This window comes from Uranotaenia lowii, chromosome 2, assembly GCF_029784155.1.
Source record: "Uranotaenia lowii strain MFRU-FL chromosome 2, ASM2978415v1, whole genome shotgun sequence".
Lineage (NCBI taxonomy): Eukaryota > Metazoa > Arthropoda > Insecta > Diptera > Culicidae > Uranotaenia > Uranotaenia lowii.
In genome coordinates, this window is record NC_073692.1 from 45,105,196 (window position 1) to 45,123,392 (window position 18,197).

The 18,197-nt window shown below is 37.9% G+C and overlaps 1 protein-coding gene, 1 long non-coding RNA gene and 1 pseudogene across 3 annotated transcripts; 2 read left to right on the top strand and 1 right to left on the bottom strand.

Moving 5' to 3' along the window:
* The first annotated feature begins 7,641 nt into the window (after positions 1 to 7,641).
* Positions 7,642 to 9,683, top strand: LOC129749435 (uncharacterized). The gene is made up of 5 exons (XR_008738045.1): positions 7,642 to 7,723; positions 7,789 to 7,837; positions 7,954 to 7,990; positions 8,346 to 9,051; positions 9,172 to 9,683. It is a non-coding gene; the product is annotated as an uncharacterized LOC129749435 (long non-coding RNA).
* Positions 9,684 to 11,896: 2,213 nt separating this feature from the next.
* LOC129747552 (uncharacterized) lies at positions 11,897 to 13,932 on the bottom strand. Of its 2 annotated transcripts, none has more exons than XM_055741830.1 (2): positions 12,382 to 13,932; positions 11,897 to 11,988 (listed from the first exon to the last, which is right to left on the bottom strand). In XM_055741830.1, exons 1-2 carry the CDS (start codon positions 13,855 to 13,857, stop codon positions 11,983 to 11,985), a joined length of 1,482 nt encoding a protein of 493 aa, XP_055597805.1. In that variant the 5' UTR covers positions 13,858 to 13,932; the 3' UTR covers positions 11,897 to 11,982. The 2 variants fall into 2 exon arrangements, with proteins under 2 accessions (XP_055597805.1, XP_055597804.1); XM_055741829.1 differs by lacking the exon at positions 11,897 to 11,988 and adding an exon at positions 12,110 to 12,290.
* An 818-nt stretch (positions 13,933 to 14,750) lies between these two features.
* On the top strand, positions 14,751 to 17,708 carry LOC129746896 (translocon-associated protein subunit alpha-like; annotated as a pseudogene).
* The last annotated feature ends 489 nt before the right edge of the window (positions 17,709 to 18,197 follow it).

The window sequence follows — 18,197 nt, forward strand, 5'->3', positions numbered from 1 at the left end:
CTTTTCGGTGGTTTGTTGGTAAACAAACTTCATGAGTTCCATATAAATGCATAGCCTACATAGCCAAAATGGCTGAATCGGGAATTCGATATTCGGTTACACCTCCTGAATATCTACACACCTTGGTGCCACCCGACTTTCGCAAAAAACAGGCAATTCAGACGATAAAATTGTGCAAAACAGGTACATTTTTCCTACAGGGCATTTCTACCCGAAAAATTATAGGTTCGCCACCTGCCGTCGGTATTGCGAACCTGCTAAATTTGACGAAAAAAATTAGCCAGAAAATGATCGAATTTTTGTTCTAAGTGTCCTGTCAGTATGATCAGTGATGATACTATACGTAATATTATTGACGTTATTAGTAAACATCCAAAATTATAAAAAAAAAACGAATAAACTGTCAATATACAAGATATCGCAATCATCAAGATATAATAATATATTATGCTTTTTGAAAACTAGATAACAGCCCCACATCTCCCGATCGAAAATTCATCAGAACAAAAAAAAATACTTTCGTAAGTGTTTTGGACATACTGCATAGTCAACTAAACTGAACAATAAATAATTCAAATGAGTCGATATGCTTTAGATGATACTAAAGAAAAAAATTAGGAAAAAAAACTTTGTTTGGAATTTAATTTTCTGATTTTCTTTAATTGAAGCGTCTACGATCATCAGAAGATTTCATCGATTATTCATCTATTTTCCCGAATAGACCAAAACTATGATACAACAATGACTAAACAACGATTTTCATCGTTAACGATGAATTTCAACGTTAATTCTCAATCTTGAGAAATTATTTTGTATTGTGAAATAACCATAATATTCAAACTAACAGTAAAGTTTATGGTTCTCTCATAGTTTTTCATAATATTCGAATTTACCCGGAGCATGGTTTCACAATAACTTTCCAATGAATACCATCGTCACAATGTTGTTCACGGTAAAATTACAATTCAAACGCATATAAATAAATTTGCTTTTGAGTAATGATAATTTTCCGTGTAGATTTTTTTTGACGTGTGCCTCGTGGCAAATGATTTTCCCCCATTTTGGCGAACAATTTTCGGTAAATTTTCTTTATGGCAAGCAGCGCAAAATATCTTGGATGGTGAGTAGCTTTTTAATTTACTTGTGTTTTTCCGAGCTGTATTTTTTAATGTACATATTATTCTAGATGCTTCTCTACGGATCCGGTTACAGGCAGGCTCCCGGTAAAGTTCCCCCGGAGACTTCTAATAGGAATACAGAGTATCAAGTCCGGGAGCATCTGTCGTAAGTATTTTTTCCAGTTTTTCTCATCAGAGTTAGCAAAAATGTTGCGTTATTCGTCCCGTGCTCAAATAAAGCTCAACATTTTTTTTCTGAAAATTGTTTTGATATCTCTGGTTAATTATTTGTTTTCGGTTTTTAGGCTGATGGACTTGCTGTTCCCCAGCCTGCATGAAAAGCGGGTGCTGATTCACCTAGCCGGAAATTCATTTGCAGCAGGTCGGAGCTGTGCGGAAAACATTTAAAACGGGTTCCGAACGCATTGCAGGGAATCATAAAATTGTGAATATTTTTGGAAAGTGTTAAGTGTAAAAAAATTGGTGGAAAGAACAAAGTTTATAAAATTAAAATGATTAACAACAACATAAATTATAAAAATCAAAATTTGTTTTTTGACAAGTGACTCGTAAGAAATCTCAAAACGAACAAGCTTGCTAAAGTTATTCCTTGTTTCAAGAAATATTATTCCCGATTGATCGTGCTTTGTGATAAACATAAACCAAGTTTTTTAAAAGCACGATCAATTATGAATAAAATTCCTTGAAATGAGTGATAACTTTAACAAACTATTCCAATACATGAAAGTTTAAATTATTGATGGTAAACCATGAAATTGTATGGTAAAACACATATTTCGTACCATCAATTACCCTTGACTTCCATCTTCGTGAAAACATTGAAAATAAACGGATTTTCATGGTTTTACTATGAAAAAGTGGTAGCTGTTATCACAATGAACTTCATATTTTTGAGCTTCCGAATGTATGGGAAATCGCTATTTTTTTCATGGTCACGCTGCATAACAATACCCCTTTTTCATGGTTATTTTCGCCAAAACGATGAAATGTATGGTCGAAAACAATGAACTTCAATGTGTATTCACGGTATCGTGGATCGTAAAAGTCATGGTGTAAACCATCAAATTCATGGTTTTGTGATTATGAACTTGATGGTTTTTTCACGGTGCAAGTCTATTCGGGTTCCTATTACGAGCCGTTTGAACTCAATTGAAAAATAATATATAAGAAAAAATATCACAAAAATCTGAGTTATGCTGAATTAACAAAGCTATTCCAATAAATATTGCCGATTTCTTTTAATAATAGTAAAAAACATAAAAATTGAAAAATAATAAGTTATTAATTTTTTCTAGCTTTCTAACTCGTTAACAATTAATTCGTAACCACCCGCATAGCAAAAAACATATATCTCAAACAGCCAATACGATACATTTACGGCTCTACAAATAGTGATTGTATCTGTAAACGTAGCTCTTATTTTGAACTTTTCGTCGACAACATTAGGAACGATAAATAATCGTATATGTTAGAAGGTGAAGGTATCTGAAAAGGTTAATGAATGGTATTACGATTTACTTCAAATTAATCAATTATCGTTAAATTGTTCTCGAACCATAATGCGTAGCGTCCATGTCCAGAGGTGCCAGGTGTCCTGATTTATCAGGATTTGTCCTGATTTTCGAGAGACCGTCCTGATTTTACAAAAACTCTTGAGTTGTCCTGATTTTTGAAAATTGGTCCCTAAAATGTCCTGATTTGTCCTGATTTTCATAAAAACTTCTCAAATACAATCGAATTTGTAGTTTAACTATAAGAAAATCGAATAAATAGGTAATAAAATAGCTTAACTCATTCAACAGATGGTAATCTTCGGTTCAGATGATATTTGAGTGGTGTTTTTCGATATAAACTACGCAGGCCTGCAAACTGTTGTTGCATAAATCAAGGCGTTTACAGTACTTGAATTGCACCTTTATTTATGCAATCTAAGCAGAAATCCTCATTATTTCATGAATCAAGAAGTGTCCTGAAAAATCCTGATTTTTAGCTTCACGTTGTCCTGATTTTTGACGAAACCACCTGACACCCATGTCCATGTCTTCTGCCAAACTACGTCAAAATTACCGGATCAGAGGTGCCAGATGCATCGTTTTGAAAAACTCAGCACTTATTTAGTAAAATAACTTTTATTGTCTGTTGTATTGAAAGTTGGATTCCGTTCAATGTTTGGCAGTCGCAGTTATATGTTCAAAGTATAACAAAAGCGGTAAGTGTGTCGCTAAATGATAAAATTAGCACTGATCTACCTAAAGAGACTAGAATTCTAGACTCTATAGTCTAAAGTAATGAAGTGTGCAGTACAGCTGACCAAACACGCTGCGCTCCAGCTCATTAAAAAAAAAATAAGCGCAGCTGAAGTGTATATAAAACTAATCAAAATTAATTAAGGATTAACTTAAATTAATTTAAGATTATTAAGTTGGTAACAGGCAGCGCAATAGTTGATGATTTTGTAATGTTAGATAAAATTCAAAGTTTTTCTTGAGGATGCCTATATACATAATATTTTGAAATTCTATTCTTGATTATACTCACGCAGTCTACAATGAGCATTAAGTTGAGTTTAACATATCGCATTCATTAACAAAATTCTCTTTTGTTCATTAATCATGCTACATTCACAAATTTATTGTTCAACCCTTTCACCGACTAAAGTAAAACATCGGTTTTGCGCGTTTCATGTATTATTTTATTCATCGTTAAGCAATAAAATGATAAAATTAAAAATTTCTGGATCTGTGTACGCTTTGAGAAATATCATTTCTACTTTCGTTTTATTAGTTTTCAATAATCAGTGATTTAAATTCTATGTCCTCGAAATTTGTCTGAGAAACAGAAAAAAAACCGCATCGCTCTGAGCTGTATATCTAATATTTTCTATCTAGCTATAAATCACTTTTTAATTTCATAATGGTTCAATTTTTGAAAAATCTGTCTAGTCGGCATCACTGCCAAGTGCTGTCAACTGACCGAGAAAAAGAATAAAACAAAAAACAAATTTGTCGTGTTCCCCATGCAAGTCCAACTCCCGCATACCAGCAGCAACAAGTCCTCACCGATTGTGGTCCGACGGACGGACATATTATCAGGACAAACCGGAAGAAGAGCACCAGCGATGTTCGTCGTAACAGGTAAATTCGATTAACATTAGATTAATATTCGAATCAAATAAACGAAAGTTTTCATTTTTTCAGAAACAGGAGCTGGAGGAGCAAGGTCACGCTGGAAGGAGCAATGTCCCGTACTCTTTTGGATACAAAGTGAGTAGCGGCTAAGCCAGCGTCCCGCCCGTGTTTCCGGAATGATACCTTCTGGCGGAGGAACTTTTGTTATATACATCGTAGAATTGAATAAAATAAACATATAAAATTTAAAAATTAGTGTTTTTACAAATAAAGGAAACTTTCTTTTGTGTGTGTACGTGCTACATTCCCTTACGGTTCAGGGTACGCATTACGTTGGTAGAACGTAATATCGGATCGTATTATTACTAATTACTGTAAATGTTCAGATACAAAAGAACTTAAAAAAAAACTGTAACGAAAACAGTTCGATGCAAAAAAAACGTTATTCTTTAGTGGTTTTGCTACGTAATCGCAACTGTTCGCAGAACAGTGTCTCCATATAGAAGTTTTAAACAGTAACATAACTTAACGCCATATTCAACAGACCGTCGTTTTGGAATTCAAGATAAGTGCAATGTTTTTTATGGTTTCAGATATCATTTTCTAAACGTTTTTTTACGCTGTTTCTAATCGTTTTATAACTTTAACAGGTACTGTTTTGTTACAATATTTTCGTATTCGGGCAGCCAATAAGTTTTATGTTAGGTCCTTATGATGAATTTAGTGCGGATTTGTTTAACACTTTAAGAAAGATTACTTTCAGTGTACGTCAGCGTACACGCTAAACCGCAAACTTTCAAACTTGAGAACTCACCGAATAAAAATATATAGCTCCCATGGGTCAAATTTGAGATCGACCGGCTCAACCCCGCGTAGAAGTATGGTTCGAATAATTACATAAAATACGTATACCAATGTTAGTGCAAGTTCTTTCTCACTTCGATTTCTCGTTTCGAGTCTTGGCGCTGCTGATAGACTTAGTTTAATTTAACAAAGTTGAAATTTTCGGATCCAATCGTATACGCCATTTTTATGACGCAGCCGATATAATGTCGCAAAAGTCTTGGCAAACTGATCGACTCAGTTGTTTCCGCCTTGCGATAATTCATTGAGTTCCAAATTTCCGTCACTCTGATTTTCTGAGTATAAGGTGAACAGCCGGAGGATAACATATACGACGACGTCTGGTATAAAATCTAAACGGGTATACCTACACTGCAAAAAATCCACATATTTGGAATATGTGTTAGCCTTATAGATTTTTGCAATTTGATTCCCATTTGGAAAATACGTGTCCAAACATATATAATTCAAGATTATAACTTTTATATGCGTCACATAAAAGTTATTTAATACACATAAATATTATGAGCATTCATTTGCATTGTACTAAAAATCTGCCTACTTTAAGGCGTTTAAATTCTTGCTTACTCAAGGCGATTTTTAATGTTCGAATTCGTTTTTCAGATGAAAATTTAAACTGATTTTGGCACATTCCTGTAGGAATAAATCTCGCGTGAGCTTTCATTACGTCGAATGAAACAAAATTTGAAAAACTGAGATATTCACTAAAAAGGCTTCATTATAACATTATCTACCTATATGATTGATAAAACAATCAATTTAAACCCTTTTAATGTATAAAATTTAAGACTTTCAAAATGACGAATGAAACAAAACCTTGCTTGCCCATTTCAATGTTGCTTACGTCCCTTCTTCCAAACGGCGAATGTGCAGAGGAAGAAAAACCTAGCACATTCGCTATGGATTCCATGAGCAAACAGTGTATACAGGTAGAGGTAATCAGAATATCAACCTGGCAATATTATTTCAGATTCTTGTTTTCAGGCATTCTTAAATCGATACTCAAGGCTTTCGAACGCTGTACAATAATGCAGCAAGGAAAAGAAACCGTACAGCAGCAGTAGCAGCAAACCCAACAACTGATCGGCAGCAGCCTGCTGCTGTTAGTCACACAATCACCCGATTCACACTTTTATTACGCATTCAATAAATTTACCGCTACACTCGATAACTCACTAAGTTAACATTCACTATGTCAAAAAAATTGAAAACTTACCGGTAATTGCCTCAGAAACATTTGGGCGTAAGTGCAAGTTCAAAGAATCAAAGGACGAATGAGACAAATTTCCCCTCCAGCTGATCGGCAACAGAAAGCATGATCAGCAGCAGCGAGTTGGTTTGATCGATGTCGCACCCGATTCACACATTTAATTATGCATTTACTCACCAATTTACCGCTACACCACTTATTAAACAGCCACTACGCCGAGAAAATTGAAAATTTTCCATAGTATTTACATGAGAAACATTTGGACGTATGTGCAAGTTGAACGAATCAAAGGACGAAAGAGAAGAGACGAATGAAACAAATTTCCCCTCCAAACGACGAATGTGTTCAGACGTATGAACGATTTAGGTTTGAATATGTCGTATGTTCCTATAATCCTATATGATTGAAAAATAGCTCTAAAAATTGCAAAAAATTAAATTCATAATGTGGAATATCTGACACAATTAGTTTCCATGAATATTGCGTATTTTTTGAAGGGTTATCGGCGAAGGAATAAAAATAGGATTTAAAAAACACTCTTCAAATTTCAGAAGCGTTTTTCTCGGTTCGGTGTTTCTGTTTCATTCGACGTAATGAAAGCTCACGCGAGAAATATTTATTTTGGATTCCGACATGATCCATATAACAAGCATCTCAATCAGAGTTTCCTGCGTGGGAAAAAAGAATGGATCAATGAAGAATCACTGCTATAATTTTAACCATTACTCACCTAATTAGTTGACAGTACGCCAACTTTTTCTCCAGATCGACCATTTTGAAAACACGATAATTTTTTTCAAAGACTTAAATCATATAATTTATCCCAGTCAATTATAATTCTACATGACTTTTTTTAAGCGTGAATTTATGACATTTAACTGACAGTCCAACTGTCAAAATTATTAGTATTTGTGTGTATTTAACCTTTGAATTTTAAATCAGTCACACATACATTTACACTTTTGTTGTTCATGCATGTGCTATACAAACAAGATGAAATGTCTGTTCAATCAACTCTAGTCGAAACGGGTCGAATCAAGTAGAAATGGATTGACAGTTGATCACCTGTCTCTTTCCAATTGACTTCGACCGATTTCTACCAAGTCGAAACTAATCCTGCTGCCGAGCTGGATTGGTTTCGACTAGTTTCAACTTGCTCCATTGAACATCGACCTGACTAGTTTCGACCAAAACATTGGCTCGTTGAACGTCTATCAGTTAACAGAAACCAGTTGAAACCGATTGAACTATCCTCCTGTACTACGCTGATTGTTCATCTTGTTCCATTTTTTTTCTTCCAAGTATGTGTGATCAGATGTCTGCAAGAAAAATAACGACGTAGATTTTGTTGGCTCCGCATGGATCGCAGAAAACATAGTAAGGTATAAATTATTCTAATATATTTTGTCATAATAGTGATCAGCAAAATTTATTCATGTCTTTTCAGGTTTAATTTAAAATCGGTAGCCTCGTAAAAACTCTAAATCCGAAATAAGGTAAGATTTGATGTTTTTTTCTATCCGCCATATTGCTTTGAATATGGAGAAATTCTCATTGATTTGAAAATTGAAACTTGTACCTACCTATAATGATTTTTTTTTCTATTTTTCAGCGCCTAGACCACTTCCTGCGGTTCGGAAAATACAGAGGTAAGTAATAAATGTTTTTTATTCGACATCTTCCGTGAATTTCCGGTGGGTGTTTCTTGTTATCCGGATTGGTGTGGAAAGTTACAAATTTCTCTAAAATATATCCGATTGGTTGAAATTTGGATGCTATTCACAATCCATCGTCGGAAAGATCTCCTAGCGCAGGGATTAGAAAGGGTGGCCCCCGGGACGATTGCGACCTTCAACATGTTCATGCGGCCAGTCAAGCTTTTCTCAAAAATTATTATTGTCAACAATTTTGCTCATAAGTATAAACCGAAATTATTGAGATTAACTCAATTGTTGAGTTTAACTATTATCATATTATGATTTTTACTTTATTTCTCGTCAACAGATCGCCGTGGTGTACGAAAGATGAACTGTCGCCAATCCGGGTTCGGAACAACAAATTCTGATTCCACCCCAGCCTAAAGAGATTGATCTGGTGCTAAGTACAGCACCACCGTGATGTCTAGGACGGCAACAGCTGCAGTGGCCACCAGCAACACGGTTTAGTATGCTATGCTGATTTCCACTCGGCACCAAGTGTAGCTACGCAACATTTGCGGCAGGCAACTCTTCGTCGCCGCTCTCCGCTGAGCAGTCACAGTATGTATTTCAATTTCAAACGATTGGCTCGTACCAACCGAGCTCTGTGCACCATCCTACTACGTATGGGTCGAACAACAGCTTCAGTGATCCGGTTGCACCTTCCAACAGGCTCCGGCTGTGCGACAACGGGCCACCGCCTTAAAAAACACCATGGAAATGCCAGGAGATAACTTTAGCAGCATAGGTTCTCTGGATGTGCAGTTTGGCAATTAGTACTTTGGTACGGAAGATGCTTTGGATAGTGGATAGGCGAACGGAAGGGCGCTGTAGCGTATGAATATTCAAGCTTATCCAGTTGGTCGTATCCATTATGGTCCTGCGCTCAATGTACCCAATTTTATTTGAGAGAATTAAAGGACACGTTGATCTGACCTCTTTTTACCAAGATGTATATGCGGCTGGTCTGGTGCTACCGAAAACAGTTGCTGTGTATCGGTACTACAATCGAGGTTAGTATTTTTTTCCCGCATCTGTATCATAAAATACATAATAATTAGAAGATACTTAATTTTACCAAAAAATACGTTTTTAAGATGAGTTACAACATAAATCAACCTCTTTCATTATAGATCAACAAAACGATGCAAAGAATGATAAAAATGTACCAACTGCCGGAAGCTTATGCCCAATTATTTCGTTGATAATAGAGGACCGCCGCTGTATGTTTCCTACCACGCTGGCCAACTTTATGGGAAACATGTATAAGCTGCATCTTGAACTGCACATTTTTCTGAAAATTCGCCTGTCTTAACTGGAAACTACTAAAGCTGTGTAGCCTCTGTGTCGTCATCCCGACATCATCGGTGCAGATTTTTAGTGAATAATAGAGAAAAAGGTCTTCTTATCTCAATTAAATTTTCAGCATGTAATTAAATGCTGTAGAAGAGATACATGCTGCTGTTAAGGATGTCAGATTTTGTGTTATATTCCAAGTAGTGTTTTTTATTAGAGCTTAGGTATCAGAAGCTGAATCTTAGCAGTTAGTCATAGGTAAAAAGTATAACAATCACGAGTGCTTATATTGGTTAAAGAAAGGAAGATCTATACAAAAACAAAGATTGTAATTGAATAATAAATTTAGAAAAAATGGAAATATATATTGAGCAGATTTTAAATAAAAAATTTCCTTGTTATTTTAAGTTATCAATTCCCTTTAAAAATCGATCCCCTGATGACACTCACACATGCACACCAATTTCATATGCACCTACACAAAAGCGCGTACATATGTGTGCGAAAACGGTCATTCTGAAACGGTAAAATTCATTCCAAGTAGAATCGGGTGGGCCATTTTCTACTTGACTGCCTGCGGAAGTTCTAGTAGAATTCTACTAGAAAGGCTACTAGAATTCTAGTAGCCCAGGTAGAATAATTATTAAGCGGGATGTGTCAATATCATATAAACTTCATATTTCGAACATGAATTTTATGTGCGACATATGATAATCATATGAATCATATAAAATCTAAGCGTAGAACAATTTTGAAGACGTATGTGTGGGGAAATATACATCCTAAGTGTGGATTTTTTGCAGTGTATATATCTATGGATGTTTCAAAGCTACACAGCAAAAAAATTCTAAAAGTACACGGAATCTAAAACACGAGTGATCTATTTTTTCTTGAGTGTAATTACAAAAAGATGTAATTTTAAACTTCTTTCGATGTAATATTAGTCTATTTTCCAAAATTGAATATAAATAAACTGTTTTGATTTAATTTTACACTGCATCATGCAAAAATCAACCGGTCAATGAAATTTATATCACAAACAGTGTAAAATTATATCTGTTTGATTTAAAATTGAATGCAAATATTTAAATTGTGCCTTTTTATATTTCAAGTTAGTTTGCGCGTCGGGCACAAAGTAAACAAGTCGGAAAATTATTCGGAAACGAGTCATTCAAAGGCGTAGCTACAGGAGCACTTTAAGAGTCTTTAAAGTAGTAAGTTTATGAGACGTGAAATAAAGAATATGGTTGAAACTGATAAGTTTTCTCTCCATTACAGCAAGGTCAGATTTTTCGCAGCGGCTGATATCCGGCCAGTGATTATCCGGAGAAACTTTTGTCAGAACAATTCAAGTGTGCAGGATGCTGACCGAAAAATGTAATCGAAGAAGCCCTTTAAGAGCAATCGGTTCTATCGAAGCAATCTTTTTTAAGACTGTCAGCGTTTTTTCATTCTATCAATAAACTTCTTTGAAACTACACGCGTTTTCAAGTTATTTCTCAAGATACCATCAAAAGGTTATGGGCACCCACGCTAAGGACAGTTCCCATGGAATTCCGCAGTTCGACGGAGGTCCCGGTTTTCAAAATTGGAGCTTCAGAGTGAAGATGTTCCTGGATTCCGTTGGCTTATTAAGAACGTTGACGGAAGAGGCTCCAGATGTGCATGCTGAAAGGACGAAATTCGTTGAAGCGGATAAGAAAGCCAAGTCGTTCATCGTAAGTTTCCTGGCTAACGAGTGCTTGGAAACGGTACGGGACAAGGTTACGGCTCGTCAGATGTGGAACGCTCTTGAGGATTCTTTTGCGAGGAAATCAATCAGCGCTCAGAATCTGCTGCGGAAGCAACTGAGCAGGATGAAGTTACGAGAAGGAGAATCGATGCGGGCGCATCTGTTGGCCTTTGAAGATCTGTTGCGGCAGTTGAGAACGGCTGGAGCCAGGATTGAAGAAGCGGATGCGGTGGTTTCGTTATTTCAAACTCTACCAGATTTGTACGATCCACTGGTGACCGCACTTGAGAATCTTTCCGAGGAAAATTTGACTCTGGAGGTGGCTAAGCAGCGTTTGATGGCCGAAGAGATGAAGCGTACCGGCCGACAAGAGGAATCTGGAGAATCGAAGGCAGCCGCTTTCTCAGGCGAAAAGAACCAAAAACCGAAGAAGGTCAGCAAGTTCCGAGGAAAATGTTTTCGCTGTGGCGGTAAAGGACATGTGATCAAGGATTGCCGAGTTAAAGTCGAGAATGAAGCCAGGTCAGTGAACAAAAGGAATGCAGTTACGTTTGTTGCTAGCCGTGGTGCGATAAAATCAAACAGCACCAAGTTGGTATTTAAACTTGATTCCGGCGCAAGCGATCACCTAGTTAACGTGAAGGGCTGTTTTTCCAAGCTCGTTTCTTTGAAACCTCCTGTGATCATCAATGTGGCTAAAGACGACGAAACTTTGGTGGCAAACCAAGCCGGGACAATCGATGGAGTAAGCAACAAAGGTATCCCTCTTAGAATCCAAGACGTTTTGTTTGTTCCAGACCTGCGAGACAATTTGATTTTTTTTTTTTTTTTAACAATTCTTTATTTGAAACGGCTCATACCTTCAGGCTTTAAGGAGCCAAAATCGATTTTGGTTGTTTACAATTGATTTCTTAACTTAACACTTTGTGAGAGGAGAAAGGTAGATAGAAAGGGAAATATGAAAATAAAAAAGAAATTATAGACGAAGATCGATAGCTTTTAGAAATAGGTAGATTTCTAACATATAGTCCAAATCTAGCACAGCTAGTACATCTCTCACTGGAACATTAGGTGGTTTTCCTCGGGCCCTAAGGGAGTCTATTAAATTCGTTCTGGCGACAAGATGGACCTCACACGACCAAACAATATGCTCGATGTCATGGTAACCTTGGCCGCAACTACACAAATTGCTGCCAGCAATGTCAAAACGATAGAGTACCGCGTCTAAGGAACAATGATTGGACATGAGACGGGAAAATATACGAATAAAATCCCGACTCAGGTCCAATCTATTAAACCAGGGTTTAAGGCTTACCTTTGGGATAATCGAGTGGAGCCACCGACCATCCTCATCCTCGTCCCATTTGCGCTGCCAGTTGACAAGAGAGTTCCCTCGTACCAAGAAGTAGAATTCGTTGAAGACGATTTCACGTGGATACGTGTCGCCTTCCGTCGCCCCCACCTTTGCCAGAGAGTCTGCCTTCTCATTGCCCACTATCGAGCAATGAGAGGGAACCCAAACAAAGGTGATTGAAAAGCGACGTCTTGTTAAAGCACTCAAAATATCCCGTATCTTCTCTAGGAAGAACGGCGAGTGCTTTCCCGGTCGTATTGAGTGTATTGCGTCAACTGAGCTTAGACTATCCGTTACAATGTAGTAGTGCCCAACAGGCCGTGAGGCGATGCTCTCCAAGGCCCAGTGAATAGCAGCTAACTCTGCTATATATACAGAGCATGGTGACTGGAGGTTATAAGAGGCGCTAGTTGTTTCGTTGAAAACTCCAAATCCCGTTGATTCCTCAATTAGAGACCCATCGGTAAAGTAAATTTTGTCAGCATCGACGTGTCTATATTTAGCTTCGAAAATTTTTGGAATCAGAAGTGGGCGATGCGAATCCGGGATTCCACGAATATCCTGCTGCATAGACAAATCAAACTGGACAGAAGAATTATCGTAGTCTGGGCTGAAAACACGAGTTGGAGAGTACGAAGAAGGGTTTACCTGCATTGACATGAGGACATGGTATATAGACATAAATCTGGTATGAAGATTTTGCTCTAGTAACCTTTCAAAATTAACGATCACCAATGGGTTCATGACCTCACACCTGATGAGGAACCGAAGTGATAGTAGATTGTATCGATCTTTCAAAGGGAGTATTCCTGCCAAAACTTCAAGACTCATGTTGTGCGTTGAGGGCATACAGCCCAAAGCGATGCGAAGACAACGGTATTGGATACGCTCGAGTTTGATGAGGTGAGTTTTGGCAGCCGACTGGAAACAGAAGCTACCATATTCCATCACTGAAAGAATAGTTGTTCGATACAATTTTAAAAGATCTTCTGGATGGGCTCCCCACCAGGTGCCAGTGATTGATCGGAGAAAATTGATTCTCTGTTGGCATTTTCCTTTCAGATACTCAATGTGTGCTCTCCAGGTACATTTGGAATCAAACCAAACCCCAAGATACTTAAAACACCTCGATTGAGTGATCGTTCTGCCAAGAAATTGGAGCTGTGGTTGAGCTGGTCTATGTTTTTTAGAGAAAACTACTAACTCCGTTTTCTCTGGAGAGAACTCGATCCCAAGCCCCAAAGCCCAGGAAGACAATCTGTCTAAAGTATCTTGTAAAGGTCTGTGCAGATGTAACTCAGTATCACCTGTTACAGATACTACGCCATCATCTGCAAGTTGTCTTAAAGTGCAGCCTTCAGAGAGACAACTGTCGATGTCACTTACGTAAAAGTTGTACAAAAGTGGACTCAAGCATGAACCCTGCGGGAGGCCCATGTAAGAGGTTCTTCTAACTGCAATATCTCCGTGAGCAAAGTTCAGATGTTTCTCACAAAGCAAGCTGTATAAGATGTTGTTCAAAAGAGGAGGCAGACCCCGGGAGTGCAATTTGTCTGACAACACCTCTATTGAGACAGCATCAAAAGCACCCTTTATGTCTAGAAACACTGAAGCCATTTGCTCACGTTTTGCGTACGCCATTTGTATCTCTGAAGACAGCAGAGCAAGACAATCGTTTGTCCCTTTGCCCCTTCGAAACCCAAATTGAGTATCTGAAAGGAGGCCATTTGCTTCTACCCATTTATCCAAACGAAACAAAATCATTTTCTCCATCAATTTGCGTATACAAGACAACATCGCTATTGGACGGTACGAATTCGCATCGGACGCTGGTTTTCCGGGCTTTTGGATAGCGATAACTCTTACTTGTCTCCACTCTTGAGGAACAATGTTGTTCTCCAAGAATTGATTAAATAAATTCAACAAGCGAAATTTAGCGGCGTCCGGAAGGTTTTTCAACAAGTTGAATTTTATTTTATCAATTCCCGGAGCTGAATTGTTGCAAGAGAGGAGGGCAAGTGAAAATTCGACCATCGAAAAGCTGGAATCTAGACCACACCTATCCGAAGGCACGTTCCGGATTATTTTTTGCACAGGTGTAGAATCTGGACAGACTTTCCGTGCGAAGTTGAATATCCATCTATGTGTATATTCTTCACTTTCATTTGTAGATGATCGATTACGCATGCTTCGTGCAACTTTCCATAAGGTACTCAAGGATGTTTCCCGTGATAAACCACCCACAAAATTTCGCCAATACGCCTTTTTTTTCCCTTTGATTAATTTTTTGAGAGGATAATAGTTATCCGGCAAATGAGTCATCCTGCAAATGTACTAAAAGTGTTTAGAACAGTGTGCAGCCAATTTAGTACAAGCCAATCGAATGTTTTGGTTGCGTATTGCTTTGCTCTCTTATTCGTAATAGTGAAATTTTGGGGTGTCCATTAAATCCGTCAAAGTTGTTTTTCGGTACAGATTACTCTCGCGTAGTATACAGATTTCAGTGGAAACGTTTCGGATTCAATCCGGAAAGTTCACATCAAACAGATCCTTTTAGGTAGAGCCTGGGTTGGCACGTTTACTGACGTTTTCATCGCAAAACGTCCAGCCGTGCAGCTCGATCGGCTAAGCGGATTTGGCTACCTCATATTATCACGGTTTGCGCTAGCGGATGTAAGTGTCTTTTCCAGTGAATAAATAAAATGTAAATTTTGTGAATAAACTCAGTGATTCAAGTAGCAGAACAGTTACTTCCGATGAAGGAACTATTGTTCTTTGCTTTGCTGGTTTTTTCGGCGGTTCTCCTTACGGCGGACAACGGTAAGTTTCAATTCATTAGAAGTTCTATCACTTTCACTTCGACGTGGCATTTCGTAACCATAACTTTGGGTTTTTCTATTTCTGGCAGGCTTCCGGTTCAGGGCCAATGCTACCGAGGATGAATTAGACGAGGAATTGGATGTGGAAGTTGAATCCGATGAGGCATCTGTAACCCAAAACGAGGAACCAAAAACAGATGAGGAACCAGAAACGACGAAATCGCCAGATGCTTCTATTTACAAGGCCTCTCTATGTTATGTTACTGGAACTCAACTGGAATTGCCTGCCGGAAATCCTGTCGAATTCCTCGTTGGATTCGCCAATAAGGGAAGTGAAGATATCATAGTAGAAAGAATCGAAGCTTTCTTCCGGTATCCCATGGATTTCAGCTACTTCATTCAAAACTTTTCGGCTATTGCCTACAACTGAGACATTAAACCGGGTCGTTTGTCGTTTGCCGGTCGGCCATTCGGATTGAACATTGCGCTCAACTACCGTGACGCCAGCGGAAATCAGTTTTCCGAAGACGTCTTCAATGAAACCGTTTCGATTATCGAAATCGATGAGGGTCTGGATGGGGAAACGTTCTTCCTGTACGTGTTCCTGGCGGCTGTTGTAGTTTTGTTGCTGGTGCTCGGCCAACAATTCCTGGATCGTATGGCAAGCGTAAACGCTCCCCAGCTGCCCGTGGAAACCGGAACCACAAGTACCAAGGATGTGGACTATGAATGGATTCCACAAGAAACACTCAAGAGGATTCGTAAGTTTTTCTTGTTTTTTTTTTCTTATAGAAACTAGACTTTCTTTCTGGAACATATTTCGATAACCAACTTCAAAATCTTCAATGAACGAAAATTGGAAGTCCTAATACTTAATTGTACTAGCCCACTAACGAAAGTGGTTTGTTTCTTCCAGAAAATTCTCCCAAGGGCGACAAAGTGTCCCCGAAGCAAAGCCCACGACAGCGGAAGGCAAAGCGAGCTGACAGTGCCGATGATTGAATCAACGACTTGGAGAACTCATTGCTTTGAGAAGAGTAGCTATCGTTAACAAAGCATAAAACAGAGACACAAATATGTAGAATGCCCATCACCATCATCAACACAAAAAGCACAATCGGCGTGGAACGATAATTCTGGCATTATTTTCCGGAAAGTCGTTTGACCGAATAGTTAGTTGGCATAACAAATTATAATGAAAAAAATTTGTATTATGCGAAAGGTCACATTATGCTAGATAACCGTTACGTGAAATAACCCTAAAGTCAAAACGGGACGAGCCAGATTATTTCCATTGGCAAACATGAGTGATGAGTCCGGTGCGTGACTGCACTCGTTTTTGTGAAGGACATTTATGAACGATTTAGTCAAAATGAGTTGAAAACATCGGAAACTTCCTATTAGAAACATCCACATAAAACAACGTTGTAGTTTATTTTTGTTGTCATAACGTACCAATTGTCGCAATTTGCAATCATTTTGTTAAGGAAGATTTTTTTGATCTTTATAATCAGAACAAACATGATTTTTGTACTGGTAGGAATGAATCGGAGTTCCGACGCAGCAGGAAATTGAGCGGTTCGATGATAGAAGCGCATGAATGGATAGAAATGAGATGCGATTATAGAAATGATCCGGTAAGTAAAATATTCCGATTTGAGGTTCAGCAAGAATAAAATTGTTGTATGTTTCCCTATTGTAGAAAGCTTATCCAATGGATCTCGACTTCTAAGGTCTATCGCACTAGTTTGCCTTGGGTTACCTTATCACCTACACCTTGAAGACGATGCTCTCACTTAGCTGTTTGTGGTAGAAGGATGCAAACGAATAGAAGAGACGATATTGAATCCGGATGAAATCGTCAAATCCGCTCGCTGTTGAACTAAAGATGTAGCCATGCTTGGTGTCAAAATCAAGTAGAAGCCATTGTGTGCCAAATATTTACTAGAAGAAATTCATCAGATAATCGACGGCGGAGAGTATCCCGTACAATCAACAGCAGAACAAGAAGAAGAAGAGAGTATCCCAATGGACACATGTCTGTCACTGGGGATGTTTGGCCATCTCTCAGTCGATCTTATGGGTTCCAGTTTTGATAGTAAGCGTTCGATACAGCATTTTAAGGTGGTCTGCCGAAAGTTGAGTCATGGAAAGATCTTTTTCTAGCTTATGCCGAAATCGAATGACAAGAGTTTTTCAAAAGTTAGTTAAATCTCGAGATGGAATGCTGCGGACGAAAGCTTGTAAAGACGAAGCAACTCATATTACAGGTCCCATTGAAAATGTCCAGGTAAAATGTCGCTGAATGATATTATTTCAAATCCAGCTCGAAATCGAGTAGAGGCAAAGTCTCTTGAGCACCACCACCGGACAAACATTCGGAACATACGACTGGAAGTGCGGAATATAATATGAAATTGAAATTCTTCGATACAAAAATTTACAAATAAAATAAATGTGTTAAATAAGTGTGTTTGTCTGTTTTTTTTTTCGGAAAACAAAGTTTAATAAGCTTAAAATACCAAAAAGTGAGCTCGCTATGGTTTTCAATATTTTTATTGTTGTTTGACGATATGCTGTATTGCCATTATTTGATTATTTGATCATTGGATAAAGATAACACGTATGACCAACTCGTTACGGAAAGAGTTAAAAAGGCAATAAAAATGGAATGGTAACTGTACTTACTTCCCTGTATCGTTGAAGGATGAATCATCCTTCGGGATGAAAATCCAGAGAAAAATTAAAAGAATTCCCTGTTTCGTAAGGCTATAGTTTGGATAAGGACTAGTAGAGAGGTGCCACCGGTTACAGTTACGTTGCTTCTAAAATTTATAATGACCTACGTTTGAATGGTCGGTGGCATCATCATCATTTTGATTTTTCAAATCAAGAAAATCATGTAAATTAAACTCGCACCCTTTTCCTTTCCCAAAAGTAGTTTTGATGCTAATAGTT

What these genes read in the sequence shown, in the direction of transcription:
- LOC129747552 (XM_055741829.1), bottom strand. Translation starts at nt 13,857, where the DNA reads ATGGGCCTCCCGCAGGGTTCATGCTTGAGTCCACTTTTGTACAACTTT. An exon ending in TCCACTCGATTATCCCAAAG is followed by an intron (nt 12,291 to 12,381) that starts GTAAGCCTTAAA and finishes ATTGTTCCTTAG; the next exon opens with ACGCGGTACTCTATCGTTTT.